Source organism: Amblyomma mixtum, chromosome 1 (genome assembly GCF_055824585.1).
Source record: "Amblyomma mixtum isolate Tamu chromosome 1, ASM5582458v1, whole genome shotgun sequence".
Taxonomy (NCBI): Eukaryota; Metazoa; Arthropoda; class Arachnida; order Ixodida; family Ixodidae; genus Amblyomma; species Amblyomma mixtum.
The window spans coordinates 248,101,203-248,121,060 of NC_143012.1; the positions used below are offsets into that span (position 1 = coordinate 248,101,203).

The 19,858-nt window shown below is 49.1% G+C and overlaps 2 protein-coding genes and 1 long non-coding RNA gene across 3 annotated transcripts; 1 reads left to right on the forward strand and 2 right to left on the reverse strand.

Moving 5' to 3' along the window:
• The first annotated feature begins 557 nt into the window (after positions 1-557).
• Positions 558-4,550, forward strand: EMC1 (ER membrane protein complex subunit 1). Its single transcript, XM_089565663.1, has one exon. It carries the CDS (start codon positions 630-632, stop codon positions 3,513-3,515), a length of 2,886 nt encoding a protein of 961 aa, XP_089421789.1. The 5' UTR covers positions 558-629; the 3' UTR covers positions 3,516-4,550.
• LOC149371429 (uncharacterized) lies at positions 3,752-6,808 on the reverse strand. Its single transcript, XR_016286879.1, has 3 exons — positions 6,591-6,808; positions 4,646-4,806; positions 3,752-3,810 (listed from the first exon to the last, which is right to left on the reverse strand). It is a non-coding gene; the product is annotated as an uncharacterized LOC149371429 (long non-coding RNA).
• Positions 6,809-9,624: 2,816 nt separating this feature from the next.
• On the reverse strand, positions 9,625-18,268 carry LOC149371430 (uncharacterized). The gene is made up of 6 exons (XM_089585171.1): positions 17,730-18,268; positions 15,694-15,769; positions 14,809-14,899; positions 12,955-13,115; positions 11,377-11,630; positions 9,625-10,003 (listed from the first exon to the last, which is right to left on the reverse strand). The coding sequence occupies exons 1-6, from the start codon at positions 17,925-17,927 to the stop codon at positions 9,683-9,685; spliced, it is 1,101 nt and encodes a 366-aa protein (XP_089441297.1). The 5' UTR covers positions 17,928-18,268; the 3' UTR covers positions 9,625-9,682.
• Between the last annotated feature and the right edge of the window lie 1,590 nt (positions 18,269-19,858).

Sequence of the window (19,858 nt, forward strand, 5' to 3'; positions counted from 1 at the left end):
AAATATCGGTAACGCCAGTAATAAGCAGAAAAAATGGGGCTCGTGGTCAGGCATGAAACAAATCTAGCAACTGGTACAGTTTTATGTTGATGGAAAACGCAAAGAAAAGAAAGCAAGCCTTAGGAAACGGCAGTCCCCTCCTCTTTTAGATTTTGGTGTTCGGTAAAATACCACTGGTAGACGAAATTAATCTGGAGGTCTCCACTACGGTGCGACTCACAACCAACGAGCAGTTTCGACCCGCGAAAACCAATAATTAAAAATAAGGCACGAATGCTACGCAAACAGCACAAGCTGCACGCTGCAAAGGCGTCTGCTCTTTTGTTTACATTCTACATCGCAAGCGATTGCAGCGCCTCTCAGACAGGCAACGCAAGTTTCAAACAAGAAGTTTTAAGCTAAAAAAAAACATGTTGTTTGTTTTAGGAAAACTACTGGGCGATAATAAAGTTTTAAAAAAAAACTACTTTGAGAGGGGACACTAAAATTCTTCTCCATCGAAATTACCTCAGCCACCTCGGCGTCGTTTTACCGGCTTGATCATCGAGGGAGAACAGCGTTTTAATTTCCCGGTGCCCGTCGACGTAGTACAAGCACCAGCTGTAGTAATGCACGTTGCAAAGCTATGAATGATTTCCTTGCAGTTTCCTGCACTTAATGTATCTTCGATAATGGGAAGTACGTACCAAATGCTTTCCCAGGCTCTTGTAGCCGTTTTAATTGCTCTCTCAACAGTGCAGCATAGAGAATTCGGCGTACATGCCTTGTACGAAGACCAAGCAGGAAAGTTGGACTGGCGGCAACGATTCATCGGAAGACCGGTGTACGTGCACGCCGATCCCAGCTCTGCGGGCCCCGGTCAGCGCGTCGTGGTTGCCACTGAGAAGAGCGTGCTGGCCTCTTTAAGCACCCGCAACGGAGCCCTGATGTGGAGGCAAGTGCTTGAGCAGGACGGGAAGATTCACGCCGTCTCGACTGCCGGCGATCTCATCACCGTCTCGGGCGACGCGCCGTACGTGCGCTCCTGGGACGTTCACACTGGAGTTCTTCAATGGGAGAAGACCCTCCCGCGCAGCTCCGCTCCGCTGGTCAGGTATGATGTGAACTCTCATGCGAGGGAGCTCACCGCAGTCGAAATACATCCCGGCTCCCACGTCCTCGCAACTGTCTACAACCTCCGAAACGGCGAAATGAAAACGTCTCCCATGGTTTCGGCACCGTGGATTACTGACCGGACCGACTGCAAGCTTGTGGAGCACAAATACCTGGCTTGTTTTGATCCCAAGGTGTCCACAGTTCGAGTCATGGCGTTGGGTGAGTCGGCAGCTTTCCGCGACGTCCCGCTGTCCTCTCTCGGCATCCAGCTTGACGACCCGGCCGCTATTCCAGTCCTGCAGCCCATTGAAGGCCCGGCCTACCCACAGGAGGATTCGTACCTGGCATTGCGTATGCCTGAGCGTGGCGGTTTCGCTGTATTGCGGATAACCAAGACGGGCGTGAGGCTTGCGCAAATGTTCCCTAATGCTACTCATCTCATTAGCATGGGCGATGGGTGGCAATCTGTTCGCAACGCGCTCAGTGCAGCAAGCACTGACGGACGTGGCGAAACGCCCTCCTTGGGCGTCGTGGAGCAAACAGAGAGTGGTGTCAGCAAAATTTTTATCTATGAGCTTGGGGGCAGCTGGCAGCAGCGAGCAGATTACGATGGCCAGTTTGCGATTCCGCCCTCTACGGCAAATGCCGTCAGCGTGCACCTGCTGCCTTTCTTGCTGAAGGATCTGAAACCAGCGTACAAGACCCTCGTGGTTACTGAGGATGATGCTGTGCTGCTGTTCCACCAGCAAGGCCGCCTGATGTGGACACGTGAGGAGGCCTTGGCCTCTGTTCTCGAAGCGCAGTTTATTGATTTGCCTCTGTCAGAAACTGATGCCAAGATTGAACAGGAATTTGGAGATGGAAATGCCAACATTCTGGCCATGTTTGTGACACGTATCACAATGCAACTGTGCCAGTTGCAGAGCTTGCTTCTAGGCTTAGTTGCTAGTCTCAGTGGAACTATAGGCCAACCAGAAGCAGGTGTGTCCTCACGGGATCTTACACGTGACAAATTTGGCTTCAACAAAGTTATACTGATGAGCACCGCAGCTCAGAAGTTGTTTGCTCTTGACAACCGCAATGGGCAGATAGTATGGAGCCAGCACTTTCCAGAATTGCACCCTATAACCAGTGCTGGCACTAAAAAGCTGCCCATCTTTATCCAGAGGACTACTGCACATTACCCCCACCCACCTCGCTGCACAGTGCTTGGAAAGCACAGCTCTGGCAATGGCTATTTAGTATCCGTCAACCCTATAACAGGAGCCATCCTGGATGAACAGGAACTTCCTTACCGCGTTAAGCAGGCATCATCTCTACCATTCCTTGATGACGAGTACACCAGAGGCCTCATTCTTCTAGACAATGAACTTGGTGTTCATTCCTACCCGCAGTCGTCTGCAAAACTTGTTTACGAACACCGAAGCACCCAGTACCTCTTCACCGCTGATGTTTCCACTGGGTATCTTGTGGGATATAGCCTGAGGCCATCTACGCCCGACAAACTTGCTGTGGAGACAGTCTGGACTGCATTTGTTCAGAGTGATGGGCAGAAAATCACACAACTTGTGACACGCAATCCACTGGAGCACGTACATTCCCAAGGCCGTGTTATGGGTGATCGCAGTGTTCTGTACAAATATCTGAACCCGAATTTGGTTGCCGTTGTCACTGAAGGTACTGACAGCGTACACAAAGTGGCAAGTGTCACTGTTCACCTAGTTGATGTCGTCACTGGTGCGTTCATTTACTCGGCCAACCACAAGAGAGCCAGGGGCCCTCTGCATGTAGTGCACTCAGAGAACTGGGTTGTTTACTGCTACCACAATGAAAAGTCCCGTCGCACTGAAATCTCGGTTATTGAGCTCTATGAAGGGGCAACTCAGAGCAACACTTCAGCTTTTTCATCTTTCAACTCTCCACCGGGGGCTATTGTGGAACACCAGAGTTATGTGTTCCCGAGCTCAATAGATGCCATGAGTGACACAGTCACTGAAAAGGGAATCACAAGCAAGCATGTCCTGTTAGCTTTGCCGTCTGGAGCCATTTTGGAACTACCAAAGGCACTCCTGGATCCACGAAGACCAATCACGCCGACAGCTCTGCACCGCGAAGAAGGCCTTATTCCCTACATGCCCGAACTTCCCATCAACTCGGAGCACATAGTAAACTATAACCAGTCTGTTGCAAGAGTGTCAGGCTTTGCAACAGCTGCGTCAGGACTGGAATCTACCTGCCTGGTAGTTGCCTATGGGCTGGATATTTTCTATACTAGAGTGGCGCCGTCTAAAACGTTTGACATCCTGAAGGACGACTTTGACCACGTGTTGATATCTTTTGTGCTTACAATACTTATCCTAGTTTCATACATCAGCAAGCGGTTTTCTGCAAGAAAAGCACTGAGAGCAGCTTGGAAGTAGTATATCGGAGTTTGATGGACGAGTTAACTGCAGGGATACTGCGTGAACAAGATGGACTTGCCTCCACTTCTGTCGCCTTGTGCTGCGGGTCAGTTCGCATCCTGCACAGTTTGCACCTGTGTGTTATGTTCACCATGGACAGATGTGCATTGAACATTTGTGTTGTAAGGATTTGTTGGTTTTATGTGGGTGTAGGCCAGTGTGATAGGTGTGTTGTTCCAAGAAAGTTATGCTGATTGCAGACTTGCAGTGATGTCTTTATTTAGCGTCCCATTTAACCAGATCCATGGGTGTTCTGAAATGTAAAGGAAAGCAGAGTATCAGTTAATATTTCGTAATTGGGCACATTAATGCTATGCCTGAACTTTTTTTATTTTGCGTGGTTAAGGTCCGCTTAATTTCACCCATAGGAAGCATGTGTTCTGGCACTACAGAGTTCTGATACAAAAGTATAACATCTACACTGAAAGCATAAGTGAATATTCTTTTGAATAAGTGTTTACTTTCACCACTAGAATAGAACAACATGAAACCAAACTCATTTAATAGTAATTCATCTCAGCACAGATTAGTTAATCATGCACTGTAAGCAGAGTACAAAGCCACAATGATTTATCATGCACTTTTAGCCATAATTTCAGTAGGTTAGCAAAAGCATGCATAGTTTTTACTTTGACAGTGCTCTGTTTGATAATGGCCCCATGAAAAATGAATTGTTCTATCACTCTCAGTACTGTTGTTACTTGGTAATTCTCTCGTCAAGAACATATCAGAGTTTTACAGCATGCTAGCTAGCATGCAATGCTGACATGCTCATTGACTTTAAGGCATGTAAGTGTGCTTTGGTTCTTATGGTACCATATCACGTCTAAGTCAGTTAACTGAGTGCAACAGTATGCCTTTAGAGCAGAGAAGTAAGCATTCTTATGTAAAGATTTATGTGCAATTATACTTAAACAGTGGACCAATGTTCTTTTTCTACCGTATAGTGCTTTTCTGTTGTTTCAACCTTGTCATAAATGGTTGGGGCCACGACTCGTGCTGCTTCTTATCTGGCATTTCTCTTCTTGGTAACCATCCTTATTGTAAAAGTTAAATGTTCAGCGGACAGATCACGTTGTGTCACTCACACAAGAGCCTGACTTGGGTAGCATAGCCTGGAGTTCAGGAAAGCTTGACGTAGGCAGCATAGCCCAGGATCACCAGGGCCCCCGCCAGAACAAGCAGCGTCAAGGTACCGAAAGTGTAGACAGCTCTGTCCGGGATCACAGGCTCTGCAGCCCACATTGCCCTGTAAGGCAAGAAAAAAATTGTCAGTGGCTTAGCTCGGCTATGCCAGGATATATGTAGCGAAAGCAGGCATGCAACACAGCTGGCGAAGCGACCAGAGGCGAGCGGTGTGACGTAATACCAAACGGCGGCGGTAGCGAGGCGTGCGATGTGACGTTATGCCAAATGGCGCGGCGAGCGCGTGGCGTCTGCCAGCTGCAGCGGTTGCTATGCAACGGCTCAGGGTCGGTCTCTGTGCCTCCTCGCAGCACCGCCACAGCGAAATCGCAAGTTCATGGCCAATGTAGCTTTCGCTACAAAAAATAAAAGGGTGACAAGCTGCACTTGTAAGGGTATGACGCGATAGTGTTTACGGGTCTCGGAAGCGCCGCCTGTTGCCTATGCAGACACCAATGCTGTTTCCGTATTATGTGAAATACCACACGACATACATGTAAAGCCCCACTTTAACCAAGCTCGACGGATGTGCCTGTGTGACCTATGAGTAGTATACCTTACTCTCAACGTAAGGTTCAGGGGTTTGATTCCGGACTAATTATTTCAATTTTCTTTTCATTGCAATTCATTTACTTTATAAACTAACATGCGCTAATGACATTTGAGTCTAGTTGCAACCTTCTGATCACCAGTTTTTCTAATGTTTGAATTACTTTTCAAATCTGCTGCTTCACATGTGACACAGCCACCTTTTCGACCAATCTGGATTTTTCGCGCGCAAGAACCACAATAGGCGCCGCCAGATTTTCTGCAGAGTGCAACCCGTAAAGCTCTTGCTTCAAAAACAATTGGCAAACTGTGTGACGCATGAAGGTACAATCAGATTGTTTTGAAAGCAAGTTACTTTTAGTGTCCATTTCACACTATTCACTGCAGGACAAAGTTGCAGTAAAGCCCCCTGTGTGACATGGCAAGCATGACAACAGGCTGGCGCATCTCCCTGCTGAAATCAAGCTAAGATGTGAATGGCAGCTGTATACAGTGTATGTCAAATCTGACTACTGTACACTAACTCACTGATATGTATAGTGCTATGAAGGTGAAACTGGTTAACTGCTGTGACCACTTCTACTTGACTACTTAAGTGTTTGCTTTGGCGTTCCTGGAATATCTGGGAAAAACTATTTGAGGTAGACATCTTTTCACGGCAACTTTTTCAGCCCCTCAGTGATCATGTTACTGCAAATAAAGCTTGAGCTTAGCTGGTCTCTCCACTACCATGTTCAAGGTCACCTTTGAACAGCCTGGAATTGGAAGGCACAGGAAATGGGGGCAGGCAATATCACGTAGCCGTGGCCATAGCACATGCTGTCAGTTGTTCGTAGCAAAGAACTCGAGGAGGTCATAAGCCTGAATTGAATATCATGTTTCAACCAGTGAGAAGGAACCAATGCTGTGCAGAACACTACACCTTTTAGCTTCATTTAGAGAGAAAAAAGGGGGCTCAGTGAGGTTCTCCAAAAGAAAATTTCTTGTTCAATGCAGTCACTCCTTCCCCCAAACCCGCTGTCATGAGGAAAGGATGCAATACATCTATAGCCATCTCTCTGCCTTGGGGGAAGTGACAATTCAGCAGCTGTATGGCTTTTCACAAAAGTATGCGCAGCTGTGACTTGTGGATAGTAGGTAGGACACCTCACATGCACCGAGCAACGTATAACCAACCGCGAGGATTCTAGCTAATTAACGTCCAGCATCTTGGCACTGGCGTCCAAAACCAATACTGCCGGCTGCATTTACCAGGACGCTTGGTACGTTCAACCCGCGCCGCCGTGAAGAAAGGCTCACCTGCGGTGTGGCATCTGCGGCTTGCCTTCGGTGAGGCGGGCCGTCGAGCTCTCGTACATGGTGGTTGCGGCGTGGAGAAGGAGCCTTGTCAAACGACCAGAAGGGGCCACTGATCGGTTGGTCCAAGCGGGCTGGACCGGGAGAGAACGCTGCACCAGCTCGGCGGATGCGATGACTTGGCGCTCCTCTTCGTTTTTTTCGAAACAGCGAAGCGTCACTTCCGGGTAACCGCCCGTGCCAGTGCCTGCCCGTGCACTCGTGATCAGCTGTTCTGCCGGCTCAAAATTTGCAGCTAGAGTAAGGCATCGGTTCTTCCAGCTACGCTGCGCTTTAAAAACAGTGGAAGCATTGTCGGAGCGTCTAGTTTGAAAATAGAACTAGCTGAAGCAAGTCTAACCGCCACGGAAAGAAATTGGAATTTTCTATTCCAAATATATATTTTCACCCATCCCCTTCTTTCGGCGAGAGAGAGGGAGAGAATAGCTTTCTTTGAAGAAAAGAAAGTGGCGAAGATGTCATCATCATCATCATCTGTAGTATGGCCTCCTAGTCGTTAACCGCCTGTCTTGGCCACTCCCCCGTAGTGGGTATGGGCCATTTTACTTGAGGCCAACCAACCTCCTAGTCCAGCAGTCCTCTGGTGGCAACCTCGGACCGGCCGGGTCCGGAAAACCAGGGCGATCTGGCTCTCGTGGTCCGCGGCCCATAGGACCTCCTCCCAAAAGAATGGGGTAGGGTAGGGGATTCTTTAGGCGAGAAGAGAGGATCCTCCTTGGCACCCATTGTGACCTATTTTCCATTTCTCCGAAAATATCTTGGACGCCTGCACATGCAGGCATCAAAAGGCAATGTGTGGACCCGCATCGAGACGAACATACGCAGTACTTGATATTGCATCTGCACTGAATGCATTTGCTATTTTTCCGGTATCATACCTCATATATCTGCCTTCTCGGCTCTTCTGTTCTCAAAGAAAGATCGCACAATCCTTTCTTTCACCTTTTGCCTGATGAGCTACCGAGGATCAAGCGTGCAAACGCCGCGCATGGTCTCTCGCCCCGCGACGAACACTTCTTACTCTAGTTCTGAAAGATGAGGATGTCAGAAGTTGCGTGCCAATAAGGACCCCCTCTCCAACCTCTCATGGCCCTATTCCTATGGCCGTCCTTGTATGCCTTCGTCACCCACGTGTTAGGTAACGCCGAACCCCTGCATGGCTCAATTTTTCTCCATCCAGCTCTGAGGCATAAGTTGCTCCAAGGCATGCTAAGAAATGGACGTCGCTTGGACGCCACCGTTTTGAGGCCCAGTGGCGTAAATCATAAGTGTGTGGGGGGGTTCAGGGGTTCTAACCCCCCCCCCCCCCCCTTATTCGCTTAGGATGGAGGGAACACAGCATGCGAGTGCCCCCCCTCCCCCCGAGATATCCGTCCCGCGGTCTATTGCATCACACCATCTGATTGTATTTCAATTTGTTTGTAAAGAAAATCTTTTGGATTATGTTATCTCCCCCAACCCCCGGCATACGGCATACGGCAGACCACCTCAGGCTATTCGTATCTGCTGTGGCCCTTTCACATTACCTCTCGCATCGTCGAGACTTCTTTCTATAGCGGACATTCTCAAACTTGCAATCCGGGTCGTCGTCCAACTCGAGTGAATATGTTACTTCTGGGTACCAGCGCGGCTTATTACAACAAATGTTGAAACTATAAGCATAGCGCTTGAAGAGAAAAAAAAACAATAAAGAAAGATTTAATGTAACTTCATGAAAAGTAGCCACACCGTGGTAGTATCCGAGAAAGCTTGAGAATGACGCCCTAAGCCTCATGCGCCGTGCGGCTCCTACAAATACTCTGGCCACTGTGTATTTCGCTGCAATAATTGAGAGAGAGATAACTTCCAAAATGCGAGCACAGTAATCATGCTATGATTAATTGACATCATGAAGAAAGAATGCAGGATCGGTGCTTAAATTCGACAGGCAGTTTCTTTTATTCGCGTGCCAGAATTGGCTTGAAATTTCAATTCAATTCATTCACCATCGTCTTGACACAAGGGAATACATCAGTGCTAAGAAATAAACATTGTGTACAAAGAGAAACGAAAAAAGATACACAAAGAATGGGCGAGTTTCGCAATGAAAATTGTTCAGTTAAGGTCGTGCAGCGACAGAGTCGTCACCTGCTGCACGGTCTTCGGCGACATAATCGCGCTACGTGTCAGCGCGAGCCGTTAGAGGGCTACGAATGGTATAACCTTCGACAGTTTCTGTAAACATTCGTAAGCACGTGGGGGCTCGACATAAGGACGTCGATCTGAAAGCCATTGTGGACATATCCGCTTCGAGAAACTATACGGCGACGAGGGCGACGAGTGAAGATTGTTTTCATGGCAGGCGAGGAGTCTTGCGGGAAGGTTTGTCATTACCTGCAAAACAATATCAGTAAAGATGTCACACTGCTGAAAAAGAGCGAAAAGGAGATAATATAAGCGAAAAAGTATGAGCTAGCTGTGTTCTTAATCATGGCTAACAGTGTCTCCAACGGCAGAATGCTCGTGAAACAGATTCGCACGCTCGGTTTACAATGTACCGTTACTGTTACCGAAGTACCGTGAGCCCGCCCACTGCCAGTGCTCACGACCGAATTAGTTCCGATGCGGGAGGCGTCCACGCTTCTTCCGGGTACCTGGCGCCCTCAAGGCGATCTGAGCATGCGCACTGACGGCGCGCGCGGGCTCCCGGTAACGGTAACGTTGACACGGTATACTAAAGGTGCCTATTTGGTTGTGCAGTCTGCAACTGTCCATTCAGTGAACGCAGTACACACTGTACTTTAGGCAGTGTTCCAAGGTCGCAGGGGGTTTCAGTTTAATCATTGGCTTCCACGTGTTCTGTATCTCATTGCAGGTGGCTGCACATTCATGCAGGGCCATGCATGCGCTTTTTCACTCATGTTAGCGGGCTGCGTGAAGCAGTTTGCGGATTTAGAGCCTGCCCGAAAAAAAAAAACTTTCTTGTCCACAGACCAGCCGTAAGCTGCAACAGCGTCCGCAGCTCTCTTGCATGACCCAGAGCAACGGACGTGACGTCATCTGCTCTGGTGTCGCCTGCGGCTGGCCACGATGCGGCGGGGCATCGGCGTGAGCTGCCGGGCCCGACGGGAGCTGGCGAACAGCATGCGCAGAGCGATGCGCACTGCGGCGTCCGACCGCTGGTGGTCGTCTTGGAAGAGCACGAAGGCGAGCAGCGCGAACGCCACGTCCGCCACTCCGAGCATGAGCAGGAACACGTGGTACATGGTGGCCTCCTGCCACGACTGGGACAGCAGCATCATGGTGGCGGTGAAGCTCAGGTGCAGGAAGCACGAGGACAACTGGGAGATGCGCACCGGGTCGAACTGCACCAGACCCTGCATGCGCGGTGACAACGTCGCATCGAACGGCGTCCGCCTGTCACATATGTCATTTATGCTTTGCGCAGAGTACATTCATCTACACCGAGACGTACTGGTACGGCAAGTGAATACACTGCATTTCAACTCGCATTTCAAATAAAACTCTCTAAAAAGAATTGAGCTTCCATTGACGAAAGCAGAGTCTGCAAAATGGCATAATGCCGACGAGCACAGTATCATAGATGTCTACAAAAAGCGAACATGATCTTAAATATCTAAAGCTACACAGTAAGATTTTTTCGTCGACAGTAAGACATCTGCCCTGACGTCTGCACAATGTTTCTATATGCAAATGTCTGTACAATGCGTCTGCTGTGCCCATACAAGAGCACGCGCGCTTGTGTGTGTGTGCGTGTGTATGCGCGCGCGTGTGTGTGTGAGTGCGTGCGTGCGTGCGTTTAGGCAGAAATCAAGGCTTTCTGTTGTAATTCTACTGTGCATTGAATAAATCAATACCTCAATATACCTTCGATAACTTTGCTGATCAGCACCCGTCCATGTGCACATGTCGGGACGCCATTTTGGTGCTGTATATAAGGATTAGCGAATGTTTCCTGGTAGAGTGAGGTGAGTACATGGTTTGTATTGCTTGATATTTCTTGAGAATGCAAGAGCGATTCTGTGGCGGTCTTTGTTACACAGTGCCAAATGAGACTTAAGAAAGTGGTCACAAGTAGTTCGCGGTTGAGTCGAAGCTACGAGAACGAGGTGACCGCTTCCCCACTTGTCAGGTAGCCTCGAGAGCGCGTGCAAACTGCGCACTTGCGAAAGTTGTCACCGCGCACTCGTAGCTTAGACTTCACTGCGAACGATCTATGAAATGAAGTATGGTGCATCTACAAGAGATCTCTGTAAATACTTTGGTGTAGCAGGCATGACTGAAACGCACAGAAAATATTTTGCAATACGTCATGCAACCCAAAATTGACGGAACATCAGAACAGCTCTGACAAGGCTACTGTACACCTTGCTCTGTCTTGAAAATACATTGACAGGATGGCTTGTAGATGTTTCATGGCTGCCCTTAACGCCTCTCATGGTATCATGCAGACTTCTTGCATGTCTCATGTGTAACAGGTGTAGCTGTGTTCAGTGAGATATATGTGAAACAGAAAGGAACCGTCCACTCGGCATCCCTTCTTCCGCAGCTGGGTTGAGTCGAGGAGTGTCGAGAGACAGCACAACAAAAGTGTACACTGAACTCGAGTGATGTGCGGGCAGAATCAATGTTGGGACATTCGTGATTCGTCTTCTAGGCGTTGGGGGCATAGTATACTACACTCAATCGAGACTACAAAGACAGTACTTGAGGCGGTGGTGCCGTGTACCTTGTTGAGGAATATGACATGCGCGAAGAACGAGACGACGACGACGACGAACCAGGCAGTGGTGCGCACCGAAACGAGCTGGCCCACCTCGGAGACGGTCATGACGATGGCCTTCACGGCAATCGTGTAGGGCACCGAAGCACAGGCACTGATGCAGATGTTCACCAGGATGCACTGGTCACCGCGTGCATGAGATAGCAGCCCCACGAACACCACCAGCATCCCGGCCATCAGCAGCGCGTAGACCAGGAAGCCTGCGCAGTGGTGACCAAGAGAGCGCGCCTCTACCGCCACACCCTGATGCCCCTTTCTTCTATCCTTTGCGTCATCTACCCTAGTCTGCCACCGCGGATCTCTCCTGTCGCATTTTTTCTTCCGTTAAGTGACGTAGTGCACGCGGTTACTGCTATTCCTTTTTTCAATTAACGATGCTACCACTACTATATTAGACGTTTTTAGTATACCAGAGATGGCATCGCCTGACCCCAACAATGCTACTGCGTATGCGCAGTCGGCGTCCGGTAAACCGGCATACGTCTACGCTAGTACGATTTCGGTATGCTAAAAACGTCTATTATAACCACTACTATACTTTCCTCCGCGCTTGTCAGTGCCTATGATTTCTTGTTCTTTGCCTTTGATTTCTCAATTCTTCGCACCGTGCATTCTGCGCCTGGACACTTGCTGGCTCGCCTCCTTCCGAATTTATGCGCTCTGCGACATTTCATTTTATCAGATAAACTTGCACAGAGGTAGAGACTCTGAATTTCTAGCTGGAAATTTCGGCAGCTTTGATTCCCACAGTCGGATTATTGCATATGATAGAAACGTGCTTGTCGAGGCGCTGCAACCTGCAGCCAACACTAACGAGAGATTGCGTACCGTGCGAACACTTCATTGAGGTTTCATCATTATGCAGGTCATCGCGAGGTCTGCATCAAGCGTTTCTTGATAAAGTCAAAGACCCACCCTCTGACTGCGCCTGACCCACACTTCTTCGCCATGGCAGCGAGTACTAGAACACTCGGGCCAGTGCTGCACTTCATGGCGCTCACCAGCCCTTGAGCCATCGCCTTGGCTCCCGTTGTTGACTGAGAACTAAATAGAAAACCGCACATTTAACACGAGATAAGTGTTGGTTATTAAGTAATACGCAGCGGCGTAAAATGCGGCTAAAGTGTCTTGCCCACGGCGTGGAGAGATGGGACGCAGCCCGCATCACGTCACGCGGTTTTTTTGGACTGACTTTCGAATGTAAAAAAAAAAGAACAGACAAACAAAAACGGGAGTTATCGCGCGCTTCATCTAATGGCAGGGCAACACACCGGCCACCACACACAAGCCATCTGGTGGCGGCGCATGACCCTTGTTAGCAATGTGATCGTGGCACGGCTGCTTCGTTGTACGAGTGCACGCTGTCGAGCTGCCTGCCGCTGATGAGTAAGCAGAAAACTGAGGACGTATATAGATTTGAAAGGACCTTGCATTCGCGCAGTGTGCTTGAATATATACGCATATAAAACGCGGGACCAGTGAAGTGACCATCGAGGCCAGTTCATTCGTGTATGCGAAGCGCACCGGTCTGCATGAGGTAGAGCTCCAGCTCCATGGCGGTGTGTGGCTCCATCTCAGCCGGCACGCCCAGTACCATGAGCACGGTGCCCACGATGGTCAGAAGGCACGAGCTCACCACAAGCACCGACGTCGGCTCGCGCAAAAGCGTCGCCGTCAGGACAGCTCTGCACGTGGCCACCAGAAATGCTTGAGAGCGCCGGAATTCGCTCGCAGCAGTATTTGATGCCTCACTTCGGATATTAATGCGTTAGCATTAAAATGCATCGCTGGTCATACAATTAGCTGACTGGTTGGAGGGAAGTCACGTCACCAGCCTCCATTTTTTTTCCACTGGTCGGGGGGAGTGACGTCACCAGACCGGAAGTGACCACTAAACGTCGATTCACCTGTGGGGAAATCTCTAACCACCTGCTAGGCGACTAGAAAGGATGTCTGGTTGTGCGCAGACAGACGTATAGGGGTCTGCAAACACCACCGTGCATAAATGACACAAAGCTCGACGTAAAGGCACCTACAGCCTCTAATGCTAACGCATTGCAGTCACATTATGTAATTAGGGGCCCCTGTGAGTTTTAACGCGATAGCGTTAAGGCTCCCGTTGTGCAGAAAACCTGGCGTCGGCGTCGTCGGTGCGTTGTGGGCAAAAAAATTGGCTGAGGTTTAGCTCTGGTTAAACCGGGGAAGTTGCGTAAGCAAGCACCAACTGTTTTGCCCGAGGCGAACGCGCGTGTTTATTCCCCGTTTCCCTCCCGCTTCCTCTCTCCACATTCCGACACATGCGTCGAGAGCGCGCGACTAGGCGCGCGGCAGCGGCGGCGGCGCAGCGACGGTCCTGCAGCCTGGTGGAGCGCAGCTGAAACGGTTGCTATGGCAACGGCGCTCCACCTGTTTGACCTCGCTGCGGCTGAAGGTCAACCTTGGCCACCGCCGGGAGCTACGCGACGGCTCGAAACCTTGCGCAGTATTGCTTACGCAATAAAATCCCCAAAGAATCAACCTAGGTGGGTAACCTATAGGTCACGTGACCTTGTGGCGTCATCACGACCTGTCCACTGGATTGTGAGCAGACTGACCACCACGGCAGGTGGCAGTTACATTACTGATTAGTCGCGAGAAGGTGCCCAGGAGGAGAAACCTGGGCATCGGCCATCGAAGGGCCATCGCTCAACCCCTGCACCGCTGCGCTATATAGGAGTGGTATGCAGACTCCCAGGGGTCTATGAATGTAAAGTCGAGAATGACCAATTCCGCATACATGGGCGTTTACCCACTAAAGCTTTCGTGTCCTACCCTTAAGGCGGGACTCCGTCTAAAACCATGCAGTAGATGCTTTATGCTTCAGTAAAGCTTGTTTTTGTTGGTCAGGTTGATGAATACATTCTTAAAAGGAACGTTCGCGCAATGGGTTCAAGACGAAGAGGCGAGGGATCACAAAAGTAGCTTTTTTTCTAGACGTTTTACTTCGTAGCACCGCTGTTAAGAATGAAGCTGTATTTCCGCGATGGACGGCTACTAGGAAGTCGGGGAAAGTGTTTTGTATAGCAAGATATATTTACGCACCACCTGTCGCGCCTAACAACGTAGTTGCAATTCAATTGGCTTAAGATTCACAAGTGAGAGAGAGAGAGTGAGAACTAACATCAATGACCAAGGGATCTGAGACACGTAGGTTCACAAGAGTTCCTCTTGCCTAAGACTGCTGTAGTGGGCGGCGCGCGAGCAGATTTGTTATGAAATCTAGCAAGAAACATCCAAGCACGCGCCGCAGTTACGCGAAAAAAAGTGTCGCAAATCTCAGCCCAGGTGTGGATCCACGTGTGTGCCAAGCGTGTCACATCACCGGGGAGAGATACTCACGTGACCAGTCCGTTTCCCATTCCGATGGCGACGACAGCGGTGGACGAGGTGAACTGCAGCGCCAAGCCCTGAGCCACGTCCGCGGAGCTGCCTGTTCGGAACGAGGGGTTGGATTTATGGACAGCGCTGCTACGATGGCGCTGTCTTACAGGCATCGACGAGAGGCCAGGATGGAAATTCCCAAAACTTCGCTTGCATGAGTGCGCTCACTGATTGGTCAGCTCGTTTACATGTAGCTGCTCGGCTTTTTCAGGTGGTGAATAAACTTACGAAAAAGATGCCACTCGTAAATAACCAAACGGGTCATCATCATCATCACTGGCACCACTCTAATGGTCATTGTTCGGCATGTGCTGACCAATGACAAGGCATAAGCCACCCACTCATAAAGAGCTTTTACGGATGAGAAGCTTTGTGAGCAAGGTGTCAAATTCCAGCTGTTCGTAAAACTCCAAGGTGTGAGATTAATTTTTTATCTCTGGATGCCCAAAAGTATACCGAGCTTTATTGCTTTAGCTGGCCTCTTATTAATTAATATATTCGTGCAGCTGAAACCGCTGTGAAGCACAAAGGAAACCCTGGATCATGAGCTGTAATGAGTTTATTTCGCGCAATACATGCAGCAATAGATTGAAGCATGCAATCACGAACTAAAGGGTGCGCTGAGTAATTCCTTGCGCGACTTGCGCGACAATACCCCTAACTGCAAGGCCGTGTGTGCCTCGAGGAAGCCAGAAAATCAACGCTTTTCATTGCTTCACACTTCCGAAAACCTATTCAGGCACCTGTACGCAAAGGCCACGCAAAAAAGGGTGACCATTCACGACGCTGTACGGTGCTGAAGGCACAAGTCGTTGAAAGCCACGTCTTGAGGGGCCGACCCACCGAGAATGGCTCCCAGCAGCCACACTGGATCCAGGAGGAACCGTAGCTTGAGACCGCCATGAACGTTGACGCCCGACTCCCGTTCTTCGTCTGCGCCAGCGCATTAGTTCTCATCACGTGTGGAAAATATATAAGCGTCACGAAACGTGCTGTCAAGGCAAAAGCTGCGCAGCACCGAAGGTAAAAGAACACTCTGTAGTAGCAAATCTTTGTTCGCACAGGGTGGCCTGGCAACCACGCGTCTACAGAGAGATTCATTAGCGATGTTTAGCGCCGCCGTACGGTTACGGGGACCATACGGCAAGTCTAGGGATAGGCAATCCTGGCAACGGCAACGACGGCAACGCGTTACGTATTTGCCGTACGGCTGTGCTAAAACACTGACCGCACACGTGGGTAGCACCGTTTTACAATTGATATTGTGAAGACGCAGAGTATACAGTCAGGCGGGAAGTTTAGAACTGTCAACGAAACGCAAACATAACGGAAAAGCTGCATTATGCCTGATTTCGGGAGCGCTAAGATTCGGCACACACACAGGGAGACAGACATGGGCGAGCGCTACTTCCAGTTGATTTATTCAGGGAAGCCAGCACGCTTTTTGCGCTTCTCCAAGCTATACTAGAATGACAGCATAGTCGCATGAGCAAGCCAAAAAACACAAGTGAAAAGTTGCTAAGTCACACAAAGGAAGGCCGGCTCTTTTCTTGAAAATAAGATGGAGGGTGAATTGGGACACTTATTCAAAAGTGATCTTTTTTCTGCTTCTATGTTTTTTCGTGTAAGTTGATTTCTTCCAATGAAACGGCACTGATTTAAAAGCGGAAAACAGTCTGAACTTTTTGCAGTGAATGGCTAGAAAAGCACTGTTCGAACTTGTCGTTATGCTTACGCAGCCGGTCGTTGATACAGTGGCCAGTCTGTCCCACATACTTCTTGCCACAAGGCAGCAGGAAGCAAAAGACAACGAATCCTGTGGTCTAGGACGTTAACGTCAGAAATTCTACCACGCCATTCATTGAGCCATTCATTTGCAGTGGCCATTCACAGCAAAATGTGCCGTGACTGTGTTCCACATTTAAATCAGTGCCGTATCATTGGAAGAAGTAGTGACGAAATGGCACGATAAATCACAGAAGCTGGCGTTCCTTTGTATTACTTAGCAATCTTTCGCTTTTTGGCTCGCTCGCGTGCTGTTATGCTGTCATTCTAGTAGCTTGAGGACGCGTATAGAAAGGACGTGTAGAAAGCTAGTGGCTTTCACTGAATGAATCAGTTAGAAGTAGCGCTCGTCCACATCTGCTTCCCTGAGGCCGTGTCGAATTTCAGCGCCCCCAAAGTGACGTTTGAGCACCGACTATCCCGATCCACCATCCATATTGAGACTTGCGCTCACGGCATGCCAGTGCTGCCACCGGTCCCGTAATTAGAGCAGGCCATCACACGCATTTTTAATAAAGAACCCGTCTTATATTGACGCCTTCACATTTCATAATTATCGATTCCTTTGGGCGGTCGAACTTGACGTCGTGGACGGCCATGACCATGCTCCCCTTCAATGGAAGAACGGGGGTAAGTTCGTAACCTTGTACAGGTAGCTGGTTGCCATTCGTATCATCCCCCACTGTAGAGAGTTGATGGTCATCAATCGCATTATCAGAGTTTGCGACCTATTTCGATCAAAGTTGTGGTTGGGGAGCACCGTGGGTCGTGCGCGCACAGTCAACGCCCCCTTCAATATATGTGTTGGACGTGTACAGTAAACGTGTGTACATGGGGTTCCTGCGACTCTTATAGCGCGGCAGGGAACAGCGCATCTTTATTTACTCTTCCGGTAGTAATTAAAGGTACGGCTCCAAACCCTCCACAACAGGTGCACCGACCATTAATCGCTGCGTTTCTCTCAATTGATATATCTAGCCCACACTTTTCGATTGCTAGCTATTATCATTTTTGTCTAAGTTGTCATATATACCCTATGTGTGTATATATACAGCACAAGAATCAGCGTCTTCGCAGAAGACTGTATATAGTGCACGCTTCTCACCCTCAACCAGCCTTCGCAGTGCGTGCTTCTTGATGACGAAGCTCGACGCGTTGAAGAACACGTTGGCGAAGGCCAGCACCAAGCCCAGGAGGGTCCCCGACTGCGCCTCGACATCTTCGGGGGCCTCGTTTGCCCAGCAAATGACCCGCTGAGCCGCGGCCGTTGCCGCGTCTCCACCGCGCTGCATCCGGCTCCAACTTCTTCTTCCCCTTTTTCCCAAACACTCTTCCAGAAGTGCTTTTTCCCCCCGAGTATCAGGGTTTATCACTCTGGGTCAGTCTCGCGTCGTAAGTGCGTGTCTTTGCTGCGGTGAGGGGTCAACAACAACAGAGACGTTTGTCTTACTGAGCCCAGAGCACACTGACCCGCAACGGGTGTAGTGTTCTCCACTGCTTATCCGCGGAATTCTCTGGCATTGTTAATAGACTCCTGTGACGCTGACCGCACTCGAAAATAGCAGACGGATCCATATCCACATGTCACGAACCACGGCCCGGGAACATTTGACATTTGGCAAAGTTAAACAAGTTTTTTCTAGTAACGGTAAGGTAAGCTGCCCACGGGGCCTAAGTAGGGCATTAGGCCTGTAAATGTTTCAGTATAGTGGCACTTATTAAAAAGAATTAAAAATAAAGTGTCCCGCACCATACCACCTAGGTTTAACGGGCTGACTTGTAAATGCGGTGATCCGTACCCAGACTGCGGTACACTAAAGCTTTGTCACGGCGTCCACCATGGAGGAAAGAAGGAAAAGGAAGGCGTCCACTAAATATTTGACTGCTCTTGACCCCTAGAGTTACTGGATACGTTCTCACAGCTGACTCTTTCCAGTGAAAACCAGTGAACACTTTTTAGTGACTCTATGGACCGCACATCATAACTGACCCCTAGAGGGCGAGCCATTCCCTCTACTTCTACTAGTAGGGCGCCTGGATGTCCGCTAGCGGCGTTGGCCATCGAGGAACCCTTTCTACTAGTATATCACTGGTGCTAAAATATGCAAACACAGGCCCAAAAAGGAAAGTTATCAAAGCTTTGAATGTCTGTTGATACTCGCTTGCGCTTTCTTCTTCCATTGGTCATTGCACTCATGCCACCTCTTTTTTTTTCTGTATAAGCAGTACTATACAGCCCGATGCAACTAAAAAAAAACAGCAATTGGTAGCACTAGGCCACGTTCCGCGGCGTCCTGTATTATTCCGCTGGCCAATCACAACAGTAAACGAAATCAGCTTTTTAGTGTTTGACCATATTAAACCAGACATCAAAATTCTAGACCTTATGATCTTTTTTCTTGTGATTATAGCTTCTTATTTAGGTAACAAGAAAAGTTTTAACACCGGAATGTTTTTTGTCGCGGAGTAATTCTGGGCGGCGGTCCTGAATGTGGGCGGAGCTTCACTGCATACTTGATTTATATCCGACTATAGTGTCACAATGCAAAAATGGCGGCGTCTGTCTACAGCCTCAGAGAGTGAAGCCTCCATCCTCCAAGGGCACCACCCACGAGACACCTCCAGAAATGCAACCTCCCCCCCCCCTCCCCCCTCCGCTTACCTTTACCTTCCAGAAAAATTATGTTGATTGTGTGAAGCCTTAGAGTAAAGGTATTCGTTAGAGTAGAAGCGTGAAAGCCATCTTTGAGGGTAAATCCAATTGCTTTCGCTGAATTGAATTGCACAGATGTTTGATTCGTAATTTCTTTTATTCCACTCATTTTCCATCATCGTGAGTCTGTTGTGTGCGTCAGCCTGGCCTCTCTTGAAAGCTGCTCTAGTCCTCCTACTTGTTTAAGCATTGTAATTACTCGCACAGTTTTTAATTGTGATCAGCAGTACCTCCCCTCTATCGATTCAGCACAGCCGCGGTTGAGAGTGCACATGTGCCATGATGTACAGTCTTTGTCAAAAGTAACCAGGCTGCATGGTTTGCTTCTAGCTTGTACAGTGGAGCCCATGTGGCTTTCCTAAAGATCGAAAGGTGTTGGAAGGTAAGAAGGCCCCCAGTCCTTACCTTTAACGACCATTCCAGCTTCAGGAAAGCTGTAAGGGCTCCATTGTACGAGCTAGAAGCAAAGCTTGCAGCCTGGTTACTTTTGACAAAGACTGTACATGTCGA